Source organism: Schistocerca serialis, chromosome 4 (assembly GCF_023864345.2).
Source record: "Schistocerca serialis cubense isolate TAMUIC-IGC-003099 chromosome 4, iqSchSeri2.2, whole genome shotgun sequence".
In the NCBI taxonomy this organism is placed as follows: domain Eukaryota; kingdom Metazoa; phylum Arthropoda; class Insecta; order Orthoptera; family Acrididae; genus Schistocerca; species Schistocerca serialis.
The window spans coordinates 353,875,678-353,896,365 of record NC_064641.1 but is presented as its reverse complement, the minus strand read 5'-3'; the positions used below and the strand labels follow the sequence as shown (position 1 = coordinate 353,896,365).

The 20,688-nt window shown below is 39.7% G+C and overlaps 1 protein-coding gene across 6 annotated transcripts in view; it reads left to right on the top strand.

The window, feature by feature from the left end:
• LOC126474141 (axotactin) overlaps positions 1 to 20,688 on the top strand; it is a 557,260-nt gene that overhangs the window by 305,563 nt on the left and 231,009 nt on the right. For all 6 annotated transcript variants that reach the window (XR_007586577.1, XR_007586576.1, XM_050101588.1 and 3 more), the window contains one exon: positions 8,594 to 8,769. Coding sequence is in view for 4 of the 6 variants with exons in the window: in XM_050101588.1 (XP_049957545.1) it covers positions 8,594 to 8,769 (176 nt within the window). In the remaining 2 variants the exon portion in view is untranslated. The remainder of the gene's footprint in view (positions 1 to 8,593; positions 8,770 to 20,688) is intronic.

Below are 20,688 nucleotides of genomic sequence, written 5' to 3'. Positions count from 1 at the left end.
CACTCACTGTTGAGGACAACATACTGGGTTCTATGTTCTGCCTGTTCTTAATGTTTTTTTTCTGTATTTCCTAGTGACTATGAACATACATCTGTCAATTGATTGAGTAGTCCTCAGTTAATGAACATTTTTACATTTCAATAGCATGCTGTTTTGCCATAAGTTAAAACTGCTGACACAGACTGCTGTAAATGCTGCATTTCAAACACATAGATAAGATAGATCTGAAAACTCTACTTAGTACCAAAAGGCACTCCTGGCTATTATTATCTCCTATTTATTCTTTAGCTGTTCAACCAACCCTTATACACAGAAACACACCATTGGTTCTGTAACTTCATTGCTGTTATTCATTAGTTTGCATTGGAATGGGTTGATTATTCTTGTATTTAGTTGTATGATAATTAATTTTCAGGCTTACTTTCAACTTTCTCTTCTAAGCTCCTTGGTTAGTAGTTGAAGTTTATCTGCACAAGAAGAAAACGTTCGTCGTTAACAAAAGGAAGCTGAGTCAGATATGTTCCATTAAGCTCTGCTGCTTTTTGATTTTCCCAGTTTAAAATCCGTATCTGAGAATAGTTTTAGTAATAGGGAACCTCCTTATTCAACTTCATTTCAATTCCAAATTTAAATAAAAAAACATGTAGTTGTACATATTCTTCTGTGTGAATGAATATGTTTTTTCTCAATGGCTGTTAATAAAGGTTGTTGTAATTAAACTGTAAGCATTCTAAAAACCTAAGAATCAGTTGAGAAGTTTATTTTCTCATAACATAAAAGTCAAACCAGTCATTTATTGTACAGGAGACTCATCAACATTATGCTATTAAAAACTCTAGTTTTATATTATTTTGGTGCTGTACTATCTAACTACAGCACATCATTTAATTTCACACACTACATTAAAAATTAATTATTATTAAATTTCTTTTGTGGGTTTACATATTTCAGTTCTTTTTATTGTATCCTGCTCAAGTAAAGACATTATCATTCAAGAATACCTTTACTGAGTAATACCACTTTTGGGCTAGGATGCTGTACAATTTCCTATTCAGAAGAATATTCTCAATCTTATTTATGCTTTGCCCTTTTAATTCATTCCAAGTTTTCATTCCAATGTACTGTGGAGTTTGGGCAGAGAACTGTGGGCAGTGGGTAGGAAGCATGAATTTTCTTTATTCATAGTACTATACATATGCTGAGAATTATCTACTAAAAATAGACCAATGACAACATTATGAAAAGAATAGTTGCTACTCATCATATATCAGAGATGCTGAATTGTGGATAAGCACAACAGAAAGTCTGTCAAACAAAACTTTTAGCCAAACAGGCCTTCAACAGAATTAGACTACATACACATACACTCAATCAAATGCAACTCACACACAACTGATCACAGTCTCTGGTTGTCAAGACCATATTAGATTAGACTTATGTTGTGTGTAAAAGGAATTAGCTCATACACTGAAGCACCAAACAAACTGGTAAAGGCGTGCGTATTCAAATACAGAGATATGTAAACAGGCAGAATATGGCACTACAGCCAGCAACACCTATGTAAGACAACAAGTATCTGGCACAATTGATAGACTAGTTACTGCTGCTACAATGGCAGGTTATCATGATTTAAGTGAGTTCGAACATGGTGTTATAGTCGGCGCATGAGCTATGGGGCACAGCATCTCCGAGGTAGCAACGAAGTGGGGATTTTCCTCTACGACCATTTCACGAGTGTACCATGAATATGATGAATCCAATAAAACATCAAATCTCCAGCATCGCTGCAGCCAGGAAAAGATCCTGCAAGAACGGGACCAACAATGAGTGAAGAGAATCATTCAGTGTGACAGAAGAGCAACCATTCTGCAAATTACTGCATATTTCACTGCTGGGCCATCAACAGGTGTCAGCGTGCAAACCATTCAATGAAACATCATTGATATGGGCTTTTGCAGCTGAAGGCCTGCTCGTGTACCCTTGATGGCTGCCCAACACAAAGCTTTATGCCTCACCTGGGCCTGTCAACATTGATGCTGGATGTTGACAACTGGAAACATGTTGCCTGGTCAGACGAGTCATGTTTCAAATTGTGTCTTTCGGATGGACACGTACGGGTATGGAGATAACCTAATGAATCCATGGACCCTGCATCTCAACATGGGACTGTTCAAGCTGGTAGAGGCTCTATAATCATGTGGGGCATGTGCAGTTGGAGTGATATGGGATCCCTGATACATCTAGATATGACTCTTACAGGTGACATGTACATAAGCATCCTGTCTGATCACCTGCATCCATTCATGTCCATTGTGTGTTCCGACGGACTTGGGCAATTCCACCAGGACAATGCGACATCCCACACATCCATAATTGCTACAGAGTGGCTCCAGGAACACTCTTCTGCGTTTAAACATTTCCCCTAGCCACCAAACTCCCCAGACATGTACATTATTGAGCATATTTGGGATGTCTTGCAATGTGCTGTTCAGAAGAGATCTCCATCCCCTCGTACTCTTATGGATTTATGGACAGCCCTCCAGCACTACTTCAGACATTCATCGAGCCCATGCCACATTGTGTTGTGGCACTTCTGTGTGCTCATGGGGGCCTACACAATGTTAGGCAGGTGTACCAGTTTCTTTGAATCTTCAGTGAGTATGAAGAGGAGCAGAACACTTGAAATCTATAGCTCTCTTAATAGTGGACAACAAAGCGCCCTTAGCCTTTCTTTGCACTTATTTCTGATAACACCATACTTCATCACAGATGCTAAGTAACTACGGCACATTTATCACATCTTGTCATCTGAGTCCTAGTGTGCTGATGCAATGTTTTGATGAGTTTCATACTCGTCATCTTCAGGAGAATTATAATTTAACAATTGCTTTTAATTTTTTTCTTAGCTTCTGAATGAATTTATTTTTTGCCATTTCTTTTTATGTCCTTACAGCAGTCTTAAATACTTTTTATAGTTTTTAACATAATTAATAGACTCAAGACTTTTATTGTGTTTCAGATCCATATGTAGTTTCCTTTTTTCTCCCTAGATTTTGATGCCAGTAGTAACCAGTTCAGATCATTACAAGGGGCATTCAATAAGTAATGCATCACTTTCTTCTTCGAAAAGCAAGTTGGTTTCATTCAGGGTTTTAGTACACCATTTTGTTCCCCACTCTTTTGCCTACAAAACCCTATTTTCAACATAGTCTCCAATCAATGTGACACCCTTCTGTCATCTTACTGGTAGGGCCTGTATGCCTGCATGGAACCACTCAGCTGGTCGACACCAGAGCCAACGTCTTGCTGCATAATAACCTCCCGATCGTTCATGTACTGCTTCACAGAGTGCATTCTTCATTGGACCAAACAGATGACCAGCCGGTGAGGTCGAACGGTTCTACGTGCTTCAGTCTGGAACCGCACGACTGCTACGGTCGCAGGTTCGAATCCTGCCTCGGGCATGGATGTGTGTTATGTCCTTAGGTTAGTTAGGTTTAAGTAGTTCTAGGTTCTAGGGGACTGATTACCTAAGATGTTAAGTCCCATAGTTCTCAGAGCCATTTGAACCATTTTAGAACCAAACAGATGGAATCCGGAAGGCGTGAGATCTGGGCTGTAGCATGAATGAGGAAGAACAGTCCAGTGAAGTTTTGTTAGCTCTTCTTAGGTTCACAGACATGTGTGAGGCTTTGTGGTGTCACAGAGAAGGAGAGGGTTGTTTGGATTTCTGTGGCAACAAACACCCTGAAGTCATTTTGTTGATTTCCTGAGGGTAACGCAATGGACTTCAGTTGATCATTGCACCAAGAGGGAGGACATCAAGCAGAGTCCCAGAAGATCATTACCATGACTTTATTGGCTGATAGTGCGGCTTTGAACTTTTCTTCAGCGTAAAGGTGGTGTAACACTCCATGGATTGCCGTTTTGTTTCTGGTTCAAAGAGATGAACCCATGTTTCATCACCTGTGACAGTGTTCAACAAAAATTGTCATGGTTGGCCTTGTAATGCACAAGTAGTTCTGCATAGATGGTCCTTTGTTGTTCTTTATGGTCTTCTGTTAAGTGGTGAAGGACCCAGCAGGCACAAACCTATGAGTACCCCAACTGGTGGATGAGTGTGTCAGCTTTGCCAACAGACATTCAGTTGAGCATCAAGGTGTGTGATTGTGATCCATTGATCACCTCAAATGATGGTGCCTACATGTTTCAGCATTACAGGAACCACAGCTTTGTGTGGCTGACAGGCATGTGGTTGATTGGACAGATTTGTGCGACCTCGTGTCATTGATGACAGACAACTCGTCCAACAATTCCATGTTTATGTTCACTTCCAGGTCTCCGTAGACATTCTGGAAGCACCTACAAATAATTTTGATGCTCTGGTTTTCTGCCAAAAGAAACTCAGTGACAGCTCTATTCTTGGGATGCACATCAGTTACAGACACCTCTCAGGACTTCATGAAACTATGGGAGCTGAAGCAAGAATATTTGATGATGTCCCACAACAAATTCTGCATTTTTTCAACCAAACTGGCTGGAAAAGAAATGTGTTGTATTACTTAATGAACACATCTCATAGTTGCCTTTCTCCAGCAGTTTACGTATGAAAATGTGTCACTGAAGACAAGCAGAAATCACTCACCCAAAGTTTTCCCAATGTGAAGATTCATTTTGTAATTGCCACTGAACCTCATTACTACAACAGAACAAATTTATGTTTTCCTCACTGAATTTTCTTTTGATAAAGTTTTCCTAGTATTTTGTGTGTTTATTTTTGTAATTCAATCAATAAAGCAGAGTTATATGAAAGTCTTGGGTTGAAGCAGAATTTAGCATCAACTGCATAATTTGTTAAGATATTGTCTGTATGTTGCTGTCCTCCCATTTGTCCTGTTGAATTGGTGACGTTTAGACTGAAGCCAGATTCTTGAATCAGATCAGTAAGCTGTGTTGATATGTTTGATTTACTAGTTGTATCCATGTTGAAAGCAGCAGCAATCACTATGTTTTTCTTTTTTTTTTAAGTTTCTCAAAAAGGAATTGCAATTTAGCAAAACATAATTGGTTATTTCAGCACCTGGAGTCCTGCATATAGAGATAATTACAATGCTTTGACATAATTCTATACAGCATGTTTTAAATATAAGTTCTTCATCATGGCGAATTGACGCATGGTGCAGGGAATGGCAATTGAATCTCAATGTAGACAAGTGTAATGTGCTGCGAATACACAGAAAGATAGATCCTTTATCATTTAGCTACAAAATAGCAGGTCAGCAACTGGAAGCAATTAATACCATTAATTATCTGGGAGTACGCATTAGGAGTGATTTAAAATGGAATGATCGTATAATGTTGATCGTCGGTAAAGCAGATGCCAGACTGAGATTCATTGGAAGAATCCTAAGGAAATGCAATCCGAAAACAAAGGAAGTAGGTTACAGTACGCTTTTTCGCCCACTGCTTGAATACTGCTCAGCAGTGTGGGATCCGTACCAGATAGGGTTGATAGAAGATATAGAGAAGATCCAACGGAGAGCAGCGCGCTTCGTTACAGGATCATTTAGTAATCGCTAAAGCATTACGGAAATGATAGATAAACTCCAGTGGAAGACTCTGCAGGAGAGACGCTCAGTAGCTCGGTACGGGCTTTTGTCAAAGTTTCGAGAACATACCTTCACCAAAGAGTCAAGCAGTATATTGCTCCCTCCTACATATATCTCGCGAAGAGACCATGAGGATAAAATCAGAGAGATTAGAGCCCACACAGAGGCATACCGACAATCCTTCTTTCCACGAACAATACGAGACTGGAATAGAATGGAGAACCGATAGAGGTACTCAAGGTATCCTCCGCCACACACCGTCAAGTGGCTTGCGGAGTATGGATGTAGATGTAGATGTAGATGTAGCTTCAAAATCATATCTTATTTTATATTGTAATGTATTTTCAACAACTATACAGGAGTGTCTGTGACTTCTGCCACTCCTACAAAAGCTACTGGCTACTCTGATAGTTCCTTCCTTATTTAGAACTGCGATAGTCTTTTGTTTTTCTTATTCCTAGGCTAACACTGACTTTGCAGTTTTGAGTTTCAGTGTTTCTGAGCATTGAGTCACTGATTATTAAAAAGTCATTTTTGGTACCTAGCATTTCTGCTTTTTGAAGTTAGTTTGTTTTCTTGCATTTTATGGTGGTCCTTTTGTATTTGTTTGTTTCTTCCATATTGAGTGAACTGTTGCCTAGTTCATCACTAGAATTATGTTGGATCTTAATTAAATTTTTCAGTGAGCTCTAACCATGCAGATTTTTATGGTTATGATGAATTTTTTACACTGGTCAGTTTCTTATTTTCCCAGGTTTAATGGTTATTTATACTTATTGCTCTGTTCTGTAATTTTGGTCACTGACTTGCAAATGATCCGTTGTGATGCATGTCCATTGTGATAAATCTATAGTCCCAGTTCATTACTTACTTGTTTAAAATCGAGTGTTTTACGTATTTTAATAGTTATTTTGTTTTCCAAAACAGAATTCTCACATCTTTTACCATAAATGTTGTTTTCATTTTATATTTATCAATGGTTGTGTTTCATGGATTTTGTTTGCTATCACAGTGATCTTTCTCGCCATATTCTGAGAGACTTAACCTTCCCCCCCACTTCCCCATCCCCAAACACACAAAGTAAAGTTTTTTTCTTTTTTTCCTATTTAGCCTCGTTTGGCTTCAAGCTGAAGATCAGCTTTTTTTTAATATATTAATCTTTTAATTTACTTTTTCTTTCATTTCACTCATCTGATTCTATGAATTCTATTCCAAGAGAGGTCTGTCAAGAATGTAAAACCAGGCACAGAATGTGTAAGTAAAGAGAAACAGCTTTTATAATTTGCATTCAAAACTTATATTAAGTGCCATTAATGACAAATGACTTACGTGACTTTAATCAGTGGCATTAGTTTTATTCTGTCTGCTGAACATTTGAATCTCTACAGATTATTAAAATTTTTTTGGGACCAGTCTATGCACACACAAAATATAGTCTCTTATTAAAAAAAAAAATCAGCTGCTTTTTCAGTGACATTATTCAGCTACTGTTTGCCCATGACTGTATACTTAGAGTGATTAAATGTACTTTCATCATAAAATATTTATCTGCTTTTGATTGTTAAAATTTTTGTTTTACACCTTATCATCTGAATTTTTATTGTGTTTTCCAGGGCCAACATAGTTTTAAATTGTTGTTTTGTGTTTATTCTGCAGCTTTCCTTGTTTGATTTATATGTATGTCAAACAGGTATTGGATAAGTACTCTTATATACCACATAATATTTATAAGTATTGGAATGAGTAAATGTAAAATTCACAAAACCGGACTGGTGGGTATTGTGGCCATAAGAACTATGGCATCAAAGGATGTGTCGTAAGACAGTTCCCAGCTCCATAATTCAGAGGCCAATGGCTGGCCAACTCAACTCTTGGCCACAATTTGATGGGACATGTTCATTTGGGTAGACAACTGGTTGATGGTTGTATCCACATGAAAGACTATACAGAAGTTATAACAGAGCTGATATAGATGTGACTGCTTTCACAAGTAGCCCTGTGTCTGATAGAGTAGATATACCTTTGAGGGAACTGGAACAGGATGTGGCGGGTGGGTGCAGAGCACCTGGTTGTTCTGCATGGATGTATGTTGTGAGGAAAGGGATTGGAGACAGGTGGTATAAGGATGGACCATCATATTTGCTAGATTGGTTGGGTGGCAGAGTACCACCTTTTGAGGGGTGAGAAGGATGTAAGAAATTCCTCATTTCTGGACATGATTACAGGTAACTGAAGCTCTAGCAAAGGCTGTGATAATATTGGGTAGTGAGGGGAGTGCTCCTTTGCAAATGATTTTCAGGGGTGGTTGGAGGATTAGTGGCATGTGTGGATATGACACAAGAGATGTCTTTGTGGACTAGGTCCAGAGGATAGTACCCATCTGTAAAGGCTAAATAACACCCAAAGCATCCTGAGAAAAGGACTGCTTGTCTCTGCAGTGTTCCCACTAAACTGAAACTTGTGCTGGAATTTCAAAAACAATGTGTAAAAAAGGCAAATCTGTGTGTAATACAGAAAATCTTACATTCACTATGTACATTAGTGAATGTTTAATATGGACTACCTTGATATCCAGATTGATTCTACTTGTTGATTTAGTTTACATACTCCCTGAGCTACCCTCAAAAATTTATTCCCAAGGCTGTGTTTAATTCTCTTAAACACTCCATGGTAAAGATAAACAGAATATCAGATCTGCTTACATGAAGTACCTACTATGACTTAATACATTTAATTATTTGTCCGATTATAATTAATACTAAGCATGAAGAGGGTGAAATGTCTGAAATTTCATTTATTCCTTTCAAATGACTGATTCTTCTTTCTTTTCCAAATTGTTTTGCTCAGCAGTATTATTTTTCGTTGCAGAAATCATTTGTTATTACTTTTGTTCCAGACATAATGTTGATTATTTCTGTGTATTAATAACTTAAATGTGGATAATCCTTTGTCTTTGTATAGTAATTTTGTGTATATATTTTCAGCACTTCACAGGAAAACATGTGAAGAACTGGCTCTTCTTGGATATACAAAACCAAGTGTTTACTGGATTGACATAGATGGAAATGGAAGGTTTCCTCCTGCTCATGTTAAATGTGAATTTCAAGCAACAGAAGATGCAACAAAAACTATTGTAGAGCATAACTTACCCAGCCAGACTGTAAGTACCAGTGACTGATTAGGAGCTACTTTGCTTGAAAGAGTGCGAGATTAAGGTGTATTTGAATATGTTTCCTGCAAAACACTAAAACGTGGGTTTACACAAATTTTTTTTCATTGTAAAATAGTAAATCAGAAGAAATTTTCTTAATCATGGTTTGCCAAAAATTTTTGCTGCCTGAAAGATTTTTTTTTTTTGTTTTGTTTTGTTTTTCTTTAAACGAATTTTTACATTTTTTGCAAGCTGCAAAACTGTATAAACTTTTCACACTAATTAAGGCCCTAGAAGCATGGTCTTTCCCAAATGTACAAGATGGTTATAATTAAAATTAATCTTTCAAAACACTGTTAAAATAGCACCACTGGTCAGATTGTTGTCAAATTGCAACAGAATATTACTGGAAAAGGGGGAAGTGTATGGGAGAAGAAGAAAAATAATGTGAAAATTGATCAATAGATGGTGTTGTATGCACCAGAATACGTAAATGAAAACACCTGTCATGTGAATGACCCATTGAAGTTGGTGCAAACATGCCAGGTACACAGCTTTTCTTCCTTTCGCATATGCAACATTCGCCATGACTGTCTCAATGCAGGATCGCAGTCTGCTTGTAAAGCTGTACTACAAAAATGATGACTGTGCACACATCACTCTGCAGAAGTTCTGGACACTGAAGGGTTCAAAAAAAGACATTGGCTGTATGACTGCCACGGGTCTGGAGAAAATGATTTGGAAATTCGAAAAAATGGGTTCTTTTGGTGTGCAACCTGGTAGAGAGAGGAAATGAATTGATTCAATGTCAGTGGAAGCAGTGGCCACAGCTATGCAGGAGGAGACGAGTGGTGGTGTGCAAAATGTGTAGTGCACGGAGAATTGCCCGAACATTGGACATACCCTTGAGCATGGTGTGTAAAATCCTATGAAACATCCTTCTTTGCAATCCATTCAAAATTACCCACATGCATGAGTTGCTTCCTGTTGACTGCCAGCAAAGACCTTTGCTTTAGAATTTCTTGCTCACATGGAAGTGAACAATCACTGGCTGTGGAAGATTTTGTGGACAGACAAATCCCACTTCCATCTGACACATATGTCAATATACAGAATTTTTGAATATGGGCAATGGAAAATCCACATGCAAATCAACCAGTATCACTTCATCCTGAAAAGGTCACTGTGTGGTGCGGATTTATGGTATCCTTTATCATAGGGCCAAATTTTTTTGAAGAGTTAGGTGTTTCCAGTCCTGTTACCTGTACCGTCACTGGTAAACACTATGAGTATGTTTTGTGCAACCATGTCATTCCAGCTCTCCAACAGTATGGATGTGTGGATGGAATCATTTTTATGCAAGATGGCACACCTCTGCACATTTCAAATCCAACTAAGCAGCTGCTGAAGTGCCATTTTGGAAATGCTAGAATTATCAGCCACCATTTCCCTACAGCCTGGCCATCCCAATCACCTGATCTTGATCTGCTGTGGGGCTATCTGAAAGATGTTGTGTTCTACATCTACATCTACATTTATACTCCGCAAGCCACCCAAAGGTGTGTGGCGGAGGGCATTTTACGTGCCACTGTCATTACCTCCCTTTCCTGTTCCAGTCGCGTATGGTTCGCGGGAAGAACGACTGTCTGAAAGCCTCCGTGCGTGCTCTAATCTCTCTAATTTTACATTCGTGATCTCCTCGGGAGGTATAAGTAGGGGGAAGCAATATATTCGATACCTCATCCAGAAACGCACCCTCTCGAAACCTGGCAAGCAATCTATACCGCGATGCAGAGCGCCTCTCTTGCAGAGTCTGCCACTTGAGTTTATTAAACATCTCCATAACGCTATCATGGTTACCAAATAACCCTGTGACGAAACGCGCTGCTCTTCTTTGGATCTTCTCTATCTCCTCCGTCAAACCGATCTGGTACGGATCCCACACTGATGAGCAATACTCAAGTATAGGTCGATCAAGAGTTTTGTAAGCCACCTCTTTTGTTGATGGACTACATTTTCTAAGCACTCTCCCAATGAATCTCAACCTGGTACCCGCCTTACTAACAATTAATTTTATATGATCATTCCACTTCAAATCGTTCCGCACGCATACTCCCAGATATTTTACAGAAGTAACTGCTACCAGAGTTTGTTCCGCTATCATATAATCATACAATAAAGGATCCTTCTTTCTATGTATTCGCAATACATTACATTTGTCAAAGTTAAGGGACAGTTGCCACTCCCTGCACCAAGTGCCTATCCGCTGCAGATCTTCCTGCATTTCGCTACAATTTTCTAATGCTGCAACTTCTCTGTATACTACAGCATCATCCGCGAAAAGCCGCATGGAACTTCTGACACTATCTACTAGGTCATTTATATATATTGTGAAAAGCAATGGTCCCATAACACTCCCCTGTGGCACGCCAGAGGTTACTTTAACATCTGTAGACGTCTCTCCATTGATAACAACATGCTGTGTTCTGTTTGCTAAAAACTCTTCAATCCAGCCACATAGCTGGTCTGATATTCCGTAGGCTCTTACTTTGTTTATCAGGTGACAGTGCGGAACTGTATCGAACGCCTTCCGGAAGTCAAGAAAAATAGCATCTACATGGGAGCCTGTATCTTATATTTTCTGGGTCTCATGAACAAATAAAGCGAGTTGGGTCTCACACGATCGCTGTTTCCGGAATCCATGTTGATTCCTACATAGTAGATTCTGGGTTTCCAGAAACGACATGATACTCAAGCAAAAAACAGTGTTCTGATTGCAAACTTAGCTGCATTGAAAGCATGCATTGCACAACACATTCTGAACGTGACCCCAGAAACACTCCGATCAGTTGTGGAAGATGCTGTTTCTCAATTTCAACTTGTTGCAGAAAATGGTGGACAGCATATTGAATGTTTTGTGCCAGTCACATGGAAATTAATAATACAATTTGATTTTGATTGATGCTTTTTATACAGTTTTTGGCGTCAGGACAATTAAAAGCTGATGTGATTGATGCTTTTTATGCTGTTTTAGGCCTCAGGACAGTTAAAAACCGATGTGATTGATGCTTTTTATGCAGTTTTTGGTCTTAGGACAGTTAAAAACCAATGTGAGTGACGCTTTTTATGCAGTTCTTGGTCTCAGGGCAGTTAAAAAAGACATACACCTTAGGCATTGTTGTATGATTCATTTGTCATTTGTAATCAACCACTTACAGTACCATCTATTGCTACATTTTGTAACTATTTAGTTTCCTTCTGTCATACATTTCTACAGCAGTTTGAAAGTTTAGCTTTAATTAGAATCATCCTGTACTTCTGACCAAAAAGTGATTCTGGTAGCTGGTGTCCAAGAGTTTTGTTAATTACACCTTTTCCATTCTTATGATGATATTTCCATAGAAATTTTCATCCCCTAACACATTTCTTTATATCTAACTGAGAAGTGAAATACCAGCTTTCATAGAGTTGGTTTTAAATTTGTTTTAATATCATGAAATATTTTCTTAAAAAAATTTTTCCAGTGTTTAACTGCCTTAGAGATGGAGATTTGAAAAATGGTGAAACACCAACTTTTTATTTATAACAGAGAAACCCAATACTAATAATTGAGCGAGGTGGCGCAGTGGTTAGCACACTGGACTCGCATTCGGGAGGACGATGGTTCAATCCTGTCTCCAGCCATCCTGATTTAGGTTTTCCGTGATTTCCGTAAATTGTTTCAGGCAAATGCCGGGATGGTTCCTTTGAAAGGGCATGGCCGATTTCCTTCCCAATCCTTCCCTAACCCGAGCTTTCGCACCGTCTCTAATGACCTCGTTGTCGACAGGACGTTAAACACTAACCACCACCACCACCCAATACTAATAAATTTAGCTTTGAAAATGCTTTCATAATGAAATAATTTCATAAAAGTTTTTATCTCCTATGTTAGTCCCTTAAGGGGTTAAAATTCCAAAATCACTGAAATATTTTTATTTATTTATTTTATTTCCACCTGAGAAGTCAAATATCAGTTTTCATAGACGTATCATTAAAATGCTTTAATAGTTCTTTAACAATGACTTCTTTTCAAAAAAACTTTCATACTCTATTTTACTTCCTTGATGGTTGGGTTTTCAAAAATACTGAGACACATATTTTATTTCTGACTGAGAAACCGAATACCGTTTTTCATAGTTCTACATTCAAAATTGCCTAAATAGTGACATGTTTTTAAAAGGCCTTTAACCCCTGTTTTGCCCCCTTAGGAGCGGAATTTTGAACAGTCCCTTCTTAAACGATGCCTTCAGTATTAAGAGCCACACCTTCTCTAAATTTCAGTTTTCTATCCCTAGCAGTTTAGGCTAAGGGATGATGAATCATAGAATTGGTCTGGCCCTATTTCAGCCCCACCCTCCCCCCCCCCCCCCCCTTAACGGTTGAATTTACAAAAACAGTGAAAAACCTTTTTTTTTTTTTTTTTTTTTTTTTTTTTTTTTTTTTTTTTTTTCTTCTAAATGAGAAGCCAGATACCTGTTTTCGCTGGCTGGAGTGGCCGAGTGGTTCTAGGCGCTACAGTCTGGAACTGCGCGACCGCTACGGTCGGAGATTCAAATCCTGCCTCGGGCATGGATGTGTGTGATGTCCTTAGGTTAGTTAGGTTTAAGTAGTTCTAAGTTCTAGGGGACTGATGACCTCAGAAGTTAAGTCCCATAGTGCTCAGAGCCATTTGAACCATACCAGTTTTCATAGATTTAGCTTTATAATGCTTTCACAATGAAATATTTTAGTAAAACATTTCACCCCCTCAGGGGTCTAATTTCCAAAAACAGTGAAACAATTTTTTTTCCCTTGAGAAACCAAATTTTGTAATGAAATATTTCACAAAATATTTCATCCTCTATTTAACCTCCTTAGGGGATGAATTTCCAAAAACACTGAAACACGTATTTTTAATTTGGAACCAAGAAGTGAAATACCAATTTTCATGGTGTAGCTTTAAAAATACTTTAGTAGTTTTTTAATAATTACTTTTTTTTAAAAAAAAGTCACCCACCATTTCATCCCCATAGGGGATAAATTTCGAAAAATGCTTATACATGTATTTCTTTATTTCTGACCAAGAAACCACATACCAATTTTCATAGGCTTGCCTTCAAAATTGTCTTAATAGTGACATATTTCCAAAAAAGCTTCCCATTTCCTATTTCACCCCCATAGGGGGTAATCAATGTCTGCAGTATAAGACCAGTACCATCGCAAAATTTCAAGATTCTATCCTTAGAGGTTTGGAATGGGCAGTAGTGAGTCAGTGAGTAAGTCAGTATGGACATTGCCAATTATATGTAGAGAAGCTTACATTGAAATAGAATGGCTGGCCTGTTCTTACCTTCAGAAGGCACAATCCTTAGTACTGCCAACAGAAATATTTAAGGCAGAAAATATTAGTCCTAACTTTCTTCAGAGAGGGAGTAGGGATTGGTTTGGGAGGTAATAAAATGTCTGGTGATGAGGCGAGGGTGTCACTCAGACCTTAGTTTTACAGAAATCCACCTTCTGTGAGAACAAGGGAAGGCAAAGGTAAAGGAAAAGTTGTCAGAGAGTGTAGGAGATCAAAAATATTGTGCTACTGAGCAATGTGTCAGCTTAAGCTTGTAGGTGATAGAAGGGATAGAGTGAGAAGTAACGAGGAAGAAAACCAAAAGTAGAAAGAATAATGCAGTGCATAAAGAGGAAAAGATAGGGAAAAATTCTTAAGTGTTAGAGAGGGGGAGGAATGAACAATGAAAAAGAAAATAAACAAATGTTTTTGTAAATAATGCAGTTCTGACACATCAGGAAAAGGGAAGGTTGCTAATGGAAGTTAAGTCAATGGGGGCAGCTGAGTGAGAGAATCTACTTAAGAGCAGATTCCCACATCCAAAGTTCAGGGAAACTAGTACAGGGTGAAAGGGTCCATATAGAACCTGTGAGTTAGTAATTTGTGGTGATAAGATTCCTCACTGAAAATAGACACAAATGTTCATTATTAGACTGAATAAAAGCATATAATCTCAAAATAACAGAAGACATCTTGAGTAGATTCATAGCCTTACACCAAGTAATGATTAAAGAGAGTAAGTATGATGTATCAGTAAAACTATGTAATCCAGAATTCAGTGAGCACAAGATAGGCTAAATGGAACAAATATTCTTACTGAGTGCAACATAAATCACTTAAATGAAGTATTAAGTAATGGACATTGGTCACATATCTATCATATGCAAATGTAGATGAACACTCTAGGCTTGCATTTTGGACCAACCTTCTCTTTATGCATAGAAATATTAGTGACAGAAATGCAAATAACTGGACCACTAATGGAATGCTAGAAAAAAAAAATACAGCATGGAACAGTTAAGTCTTACAATAGATGAATACACATACTACTAAAAAGTATTCAGATAAAGTTGTTAGCAAACTAAGAAAACATATAAGGATATTTAAATACTTTGCATTAAAAAAGACCATTCACTGAAAAGCAAAATTGTTTATTCATCAATAATCATACACAATAAGAAAGACCGTTTTTGAACTAGAGTACAATACACACACACACACACACACACACACACACACACACACACACTTATGCCCATACATGGTGCCTAGTGGAGGGAAGAATCCAGTTGGCCAGGGTTTTGAAGCAGCCATCAAATTTGAGCATGTTCTGCTCAGCTGTATGTTGTGCCACTGGGTGATCAAGTGTGTTCTTGGCAACAATTTGGCAGTTGACATTCTTCCTGTTTGACATATAGTTTGTACAGCTCTTATTTTGCTATGATTACCATGTTTGAAGCAGATTTGGTAAATGACATGGCTGCTTTCACTGGTGACCCAGCTTCTGATGGGATAGTATAAGCCTGTGACAGGACTGGAGTAGGAGGTGTTGGGTGGTAGGACTGAGCAGGTCTTGCACCTTGATCTACCACAGGGATATGATCCCTGTGGCAAGGGAATGGTGGTGGAAAGTGGTATGGGGATGGACTAGGATGTTGTGTAGACTGGGTGAGTGCCAGAACACCACTTTAGGAGGGTTGGGAAGGATCATGGGTAGGATGTTCATCATTTCAGGGCATGATGAGATGTACTCAAAGCCCTTTTGAAGGATATGGTTCAGTTGTTACAGTCCAGGGGATATTGGGTGATCAGGAGTGATTTCCTTCGTAGCTGATTCTCAGGATATCTCAGTGTGGACTAAGTTTGGAGGCTACTGCCTGCTTTCAAAGGCCTTTGCGAGACCTCCAGCATACTTGGCAAGGGCGTTCTTGTCACTGCAGATACATCATCAACAGGTGGTTAGGCTTTATGAGAGAGATTTTTTGTTGTTGAAAGGATGGCAGCTGTCAGAACACAGGTACTGCTGGTGGTTAGTTGGTTTAATGTAGATGGAGCCATCAGAGTGGTGCAGGTCAAAATCCAGGAAGGTAATGCATGGGGTTGAGGATCAGTTGAAGTGGATGGGAACAGAGGTGTTGAGTTTATGAAGGAATGTGGATAGGGTGTCTTGGCCCTGCATCCAGATAATGAATATATCATCAATGACTCTGAACCAGACTAGGGGTAGGGTGTTTTGGGAGGCTAGGTAGGTTTCCTCTAGATAGCCCATAAACAGGATGGCATAGGAAGGTGCCACACAGCTACTCATGGCAGCAGATTTTTTTGCATACCTTCCTTTCAAAGGAAAAGTAGCTGTGAGTCAGAATATAGCTGGTAAGTTGTATAAGGAAGAAGGTCATTGGTTTGGAGTCTGAAGGACACTGGGAGATGCACTGTTCAACAGTGGCATGACCATGGGCATGAGGGATACTGTGTATAGGGAGGTGGCATCAACAGTGATGAGTCAGGATCCATGCTGTATTGTGCAGTTCTTCTGATAACAACCTAACACCTTCATTCATCTATTTCCTGCACCATTTTCCATTTCTTAATGCTGTCTCTACCCCAAAGGACCTTTGCTCAATCAGTATGCATCAGTTCAGAAGTGTATCTCTACCCTTGACTAACACCCTACTCTTTAAATGCTGTTTAACTCATGTAAATCCCCCCCATAATAGCCTAACCATAAAAATCCCCTTCTCTGGATCCCACCTTCCTTTCGTAATGACCTTCACCTTTCCAGATTCCGCTAGTACCTACGCCTCACAAACCTGGTACTGCAGAAACATCTCTTCACATCTGAGGCATCACAGAACCACCTCTACTGCCTCCTCTGGATACTTGTACTGTACAGGCACAAACATTTCTGAAATAGAAACCCTTGTGCTACCGCATGTGGAGGATCATTCCAGACACCATATTCATAAATTGTCCAACCTGCTGATGTCCTACTACTATCTTGTGGCATCACTATCCAACAGTTCCCCTCATCAACACCTCTAATCAACCCAGACTCTGCCTAGCTGATCTCTTCCATTTGCCACATTGTCCAGAAGTCCCCCCCAATACACCATAAAACCCAGAACTGAAGCAAACCCAAAACACAGTTGTTTATATTACCATCAAAACCCTCAGGCCCAATGAAGTTTCAGTCCTATCCAAAGGTCTCATCTTAAGCCTCAAGCTCAAGCTTAACCAAGCTGAACTTGTCAAAGACCTACCCTCTTTCTCCTGGCCCTTACAGTGGAAATACTTCTTTGCCACCAGTTACTGTACCAAAAGCTAACCTAATCCCAACATTGAACCTTAGCTCTTCCACTTGAGACCACAATCCAATGTCATCCTACATACCTCCCACCTAACACACCCATATGAGCTTTCAACAATTTCTTACTTCTGATTTGGTCACACTGTGCTTCCCCAAATCCTTTCCTTAGAACACTAACCTTTCAGTAGTAAAAGGACAGCCATACACAAACTGAAAACAGATCCTGGTAATGATTCACAGTGCCTACCTGACAGAACGCTTCCACCAACTGTTTGACTCCTCTACCTACAATCTCTGCATTAGTGATCCCAACCCAGAAGTCCAACGCAACCTACTGAAATCCATAGGCTGTTCCCCGAACCTCTCCCCTGAGCCCACCTCCATTCACACCCCAACAATAACCCACACACCCACCTTCTACATGCTCGCCAAAATCCACAAACCCAACAGTCCTGGAAGTCCCATTGGAACTGGCTATTAATCATTTACTTCACGAGCTTTCCACTATCCCCACCCTTTTACCTCCTGGATTCTTACTCATCACTGTTGAGGGCACATCCCTATACACCAACATCCCTCATGCCCATAGCCTTGCTACTATCAAACACTGCACCTTCCAATGTCCATCAGAGTTCAAACCCACCACCTTTCTCCTTATACACCTTACCAACTATATCCTGACTTACAGCTACAAACAAATTTGGGGCACTGCCACGGGTGCCCATATTTCACCCTCCTATGCCACTGTGCCAACCACCCTATTAGTCTTCTGGAGGAAACCTTCTAGGCCTCTGAAAACTGCCAACACCTACTCTGGTTCAGATTCATTGATAATATCTTCATGATCTGAACTCAGGGCCAAGACACCCTATCCACATTCCTTCACAACCTCAAAATCTTCTCTCCCATCCACTTCACCTGGTCCTCCTCTAGTCAACCTTTCTGGATACTGACCTCTGCCTCTCTGATTGCACCGTCCACACCTCTGTCCACATTAAACCCACTAACCACCCACTGTACCTGCAGCTTGATTGCTGCCAGCCCTTCAAAATAAAAACTCCGTGCCATACAGGCTAGCCAACCATGGATATTCTATCTGTAGTGACAATAGCTCCCGTGCCCAGTTTTCTGAAGGTGTCATTAAGGCCTTCACAGACAGGCACTACCCTCTGAACTAGTCCACAAACAGATTTCCTGTGTCATATCCACACATACCCCCAGTCCTACCATTATCCCCAAGAATCAGCTTCAAGGAGCTCCCCACTCTTCACCCAATATTGCCTTGGACTGAAACAACTGAACCTCACCCTTTGTCAGGGCTGTGAGTATCTCTCAGCTCGCCCTGAAATGAGGGACATGCTACCCAAGATACTTCTCATCCTTCTTAAAGCAGTTTTCTGTCACCCAACCAACCTACACAACATCTTCATCCATCGCTATGCCACTCCCACTACCAACTGCTTGCCATAGGGACCATATTGCTGTGGTAGAACAAGGTGCAAGACCTGCACAATCTATCCACCCAGCTCCTCCCGTTCCAGTCCTGTCATAGGCTTATCCTCATCCATCAGAGACTGGGTCACCTGTGAAAGCAACCATGTCATATACCAACTCTGCTGCAAACACTGCACAAACCAGCTGTCCACAAGGATTAAGGGCCACTGCTAAACTGTTGCCAAGAACAAACTTGATCACCAAGTGGCACAAGTTGTGGCTGAGACGTTATGGTCAATTTCACTGGCTGCTCCTCAACCCGGGCCATCTGGATCCTTAATTCCACCACCAGCTTCTCTGAACTGTGCGGATGAGGGTTATCCTTGCAACACATCCTCTGCTCCTTTAATCACCATGGCCTCAATCTCCAGTAACCTACTGTCACTGCACCATCTACCCAACTGTTTCTCATTCCTCTGCCCAGTCACCCAATTCCAATTCGCGTCCTCACATCATCTTCAGCATGCACTGCTCCCCAACTTCTCTGACAACTATGTATCACATACCCAGCCCATATACCTGCCACCCCTCCTTCCTAGCTGGCAAACCAGCCACTAGACATCCACCCACAATCGCTCTCTCTGCCTCTCGCTTCTCTGTCCCTCTACCCACTCCATCCAACACTACACCCATCACAACCCTTGCCGAAAAGCCGGGGAAAACATTGTTTTGGCTTATAACAATAAGAAAACTTTTCATCCCACAGAAATAGTAAACATTTTCAAAAATTGTTATACTTTGCACAGCAGAGATTCAGCACGAAAACACTCCACCAAAAAGATGCAACCAGACAGAAACAAAGATGTCATACAAAGCTCAATGTTTATTACTAAAATAACCAAATAAAATGTATTAAAAGCTATCAAGGAACCAAATAAAATACTCACCTAGCATTGATGGTATATGCAGCCTGGTCCAAAAGAAATGGTTACTGAAGTTAATTGAACCCTTACACATCTCCAGTCACAATTTTTCTGCAAGTGCTGAAAACATAAAAAATCATACAAATCATACCCATTCACAAAGTCTGGGCTTCTCCTACAGTTTTTACACTCTGCAGCTTCCTCTAGTACCATTGGATCTTATTCCCTGGTGTCTTAACATATGTCCTATCATCCTGTCACACGTTTTTGTTAGTGTTTTCTGTATATTCCTTTCTCATTCCTTAACTTATCAGCCCAGCTAATTTTCAACTTCCTTCTATAGCACCATACGTCAAACACTTTGATCCTCTTCTTAAGTGTTCCTACTGTCCTTGATTCACTATCACACAGTGCTATAATCCAAATGTATATTATCAGAAATTTCTTCCTCAAATTAAGCCCAATGTTTGATACTGGTAGACTTATTTTGGCCAGCAATTGTCTCTTCACCTGTGATATTCTGCTTTTTATGTTCTTCTTGCTTTGTCTGTGAGGTGTTATTTTGCTTCAATTCCTACACTTTGTCTACCTATTGGTCACCAATTTTGGCATTAAATTCATCACTAATCTCTTTTCTGCTACACCTCATTACTTTGATCTTTACTTGTCTTACTCATAATCATTGATCTGTTCATTCCTTTCAACAGTTCCTCCAATTTTTCTGCCCTTTCAATGGGAATAACAATGGCATTAACGAATCTTATTATTGTTATTCTTCCAACCCAAGTTTTAATCCCACTTATGAACCTTTCTTGTTTGATGTAAAATGCTGCACCCCCATCTTACACCTTCTTAATCTGAGCACTTTGTTCTTGGTTTCCCATTTTTATTCTTCTCTCTTG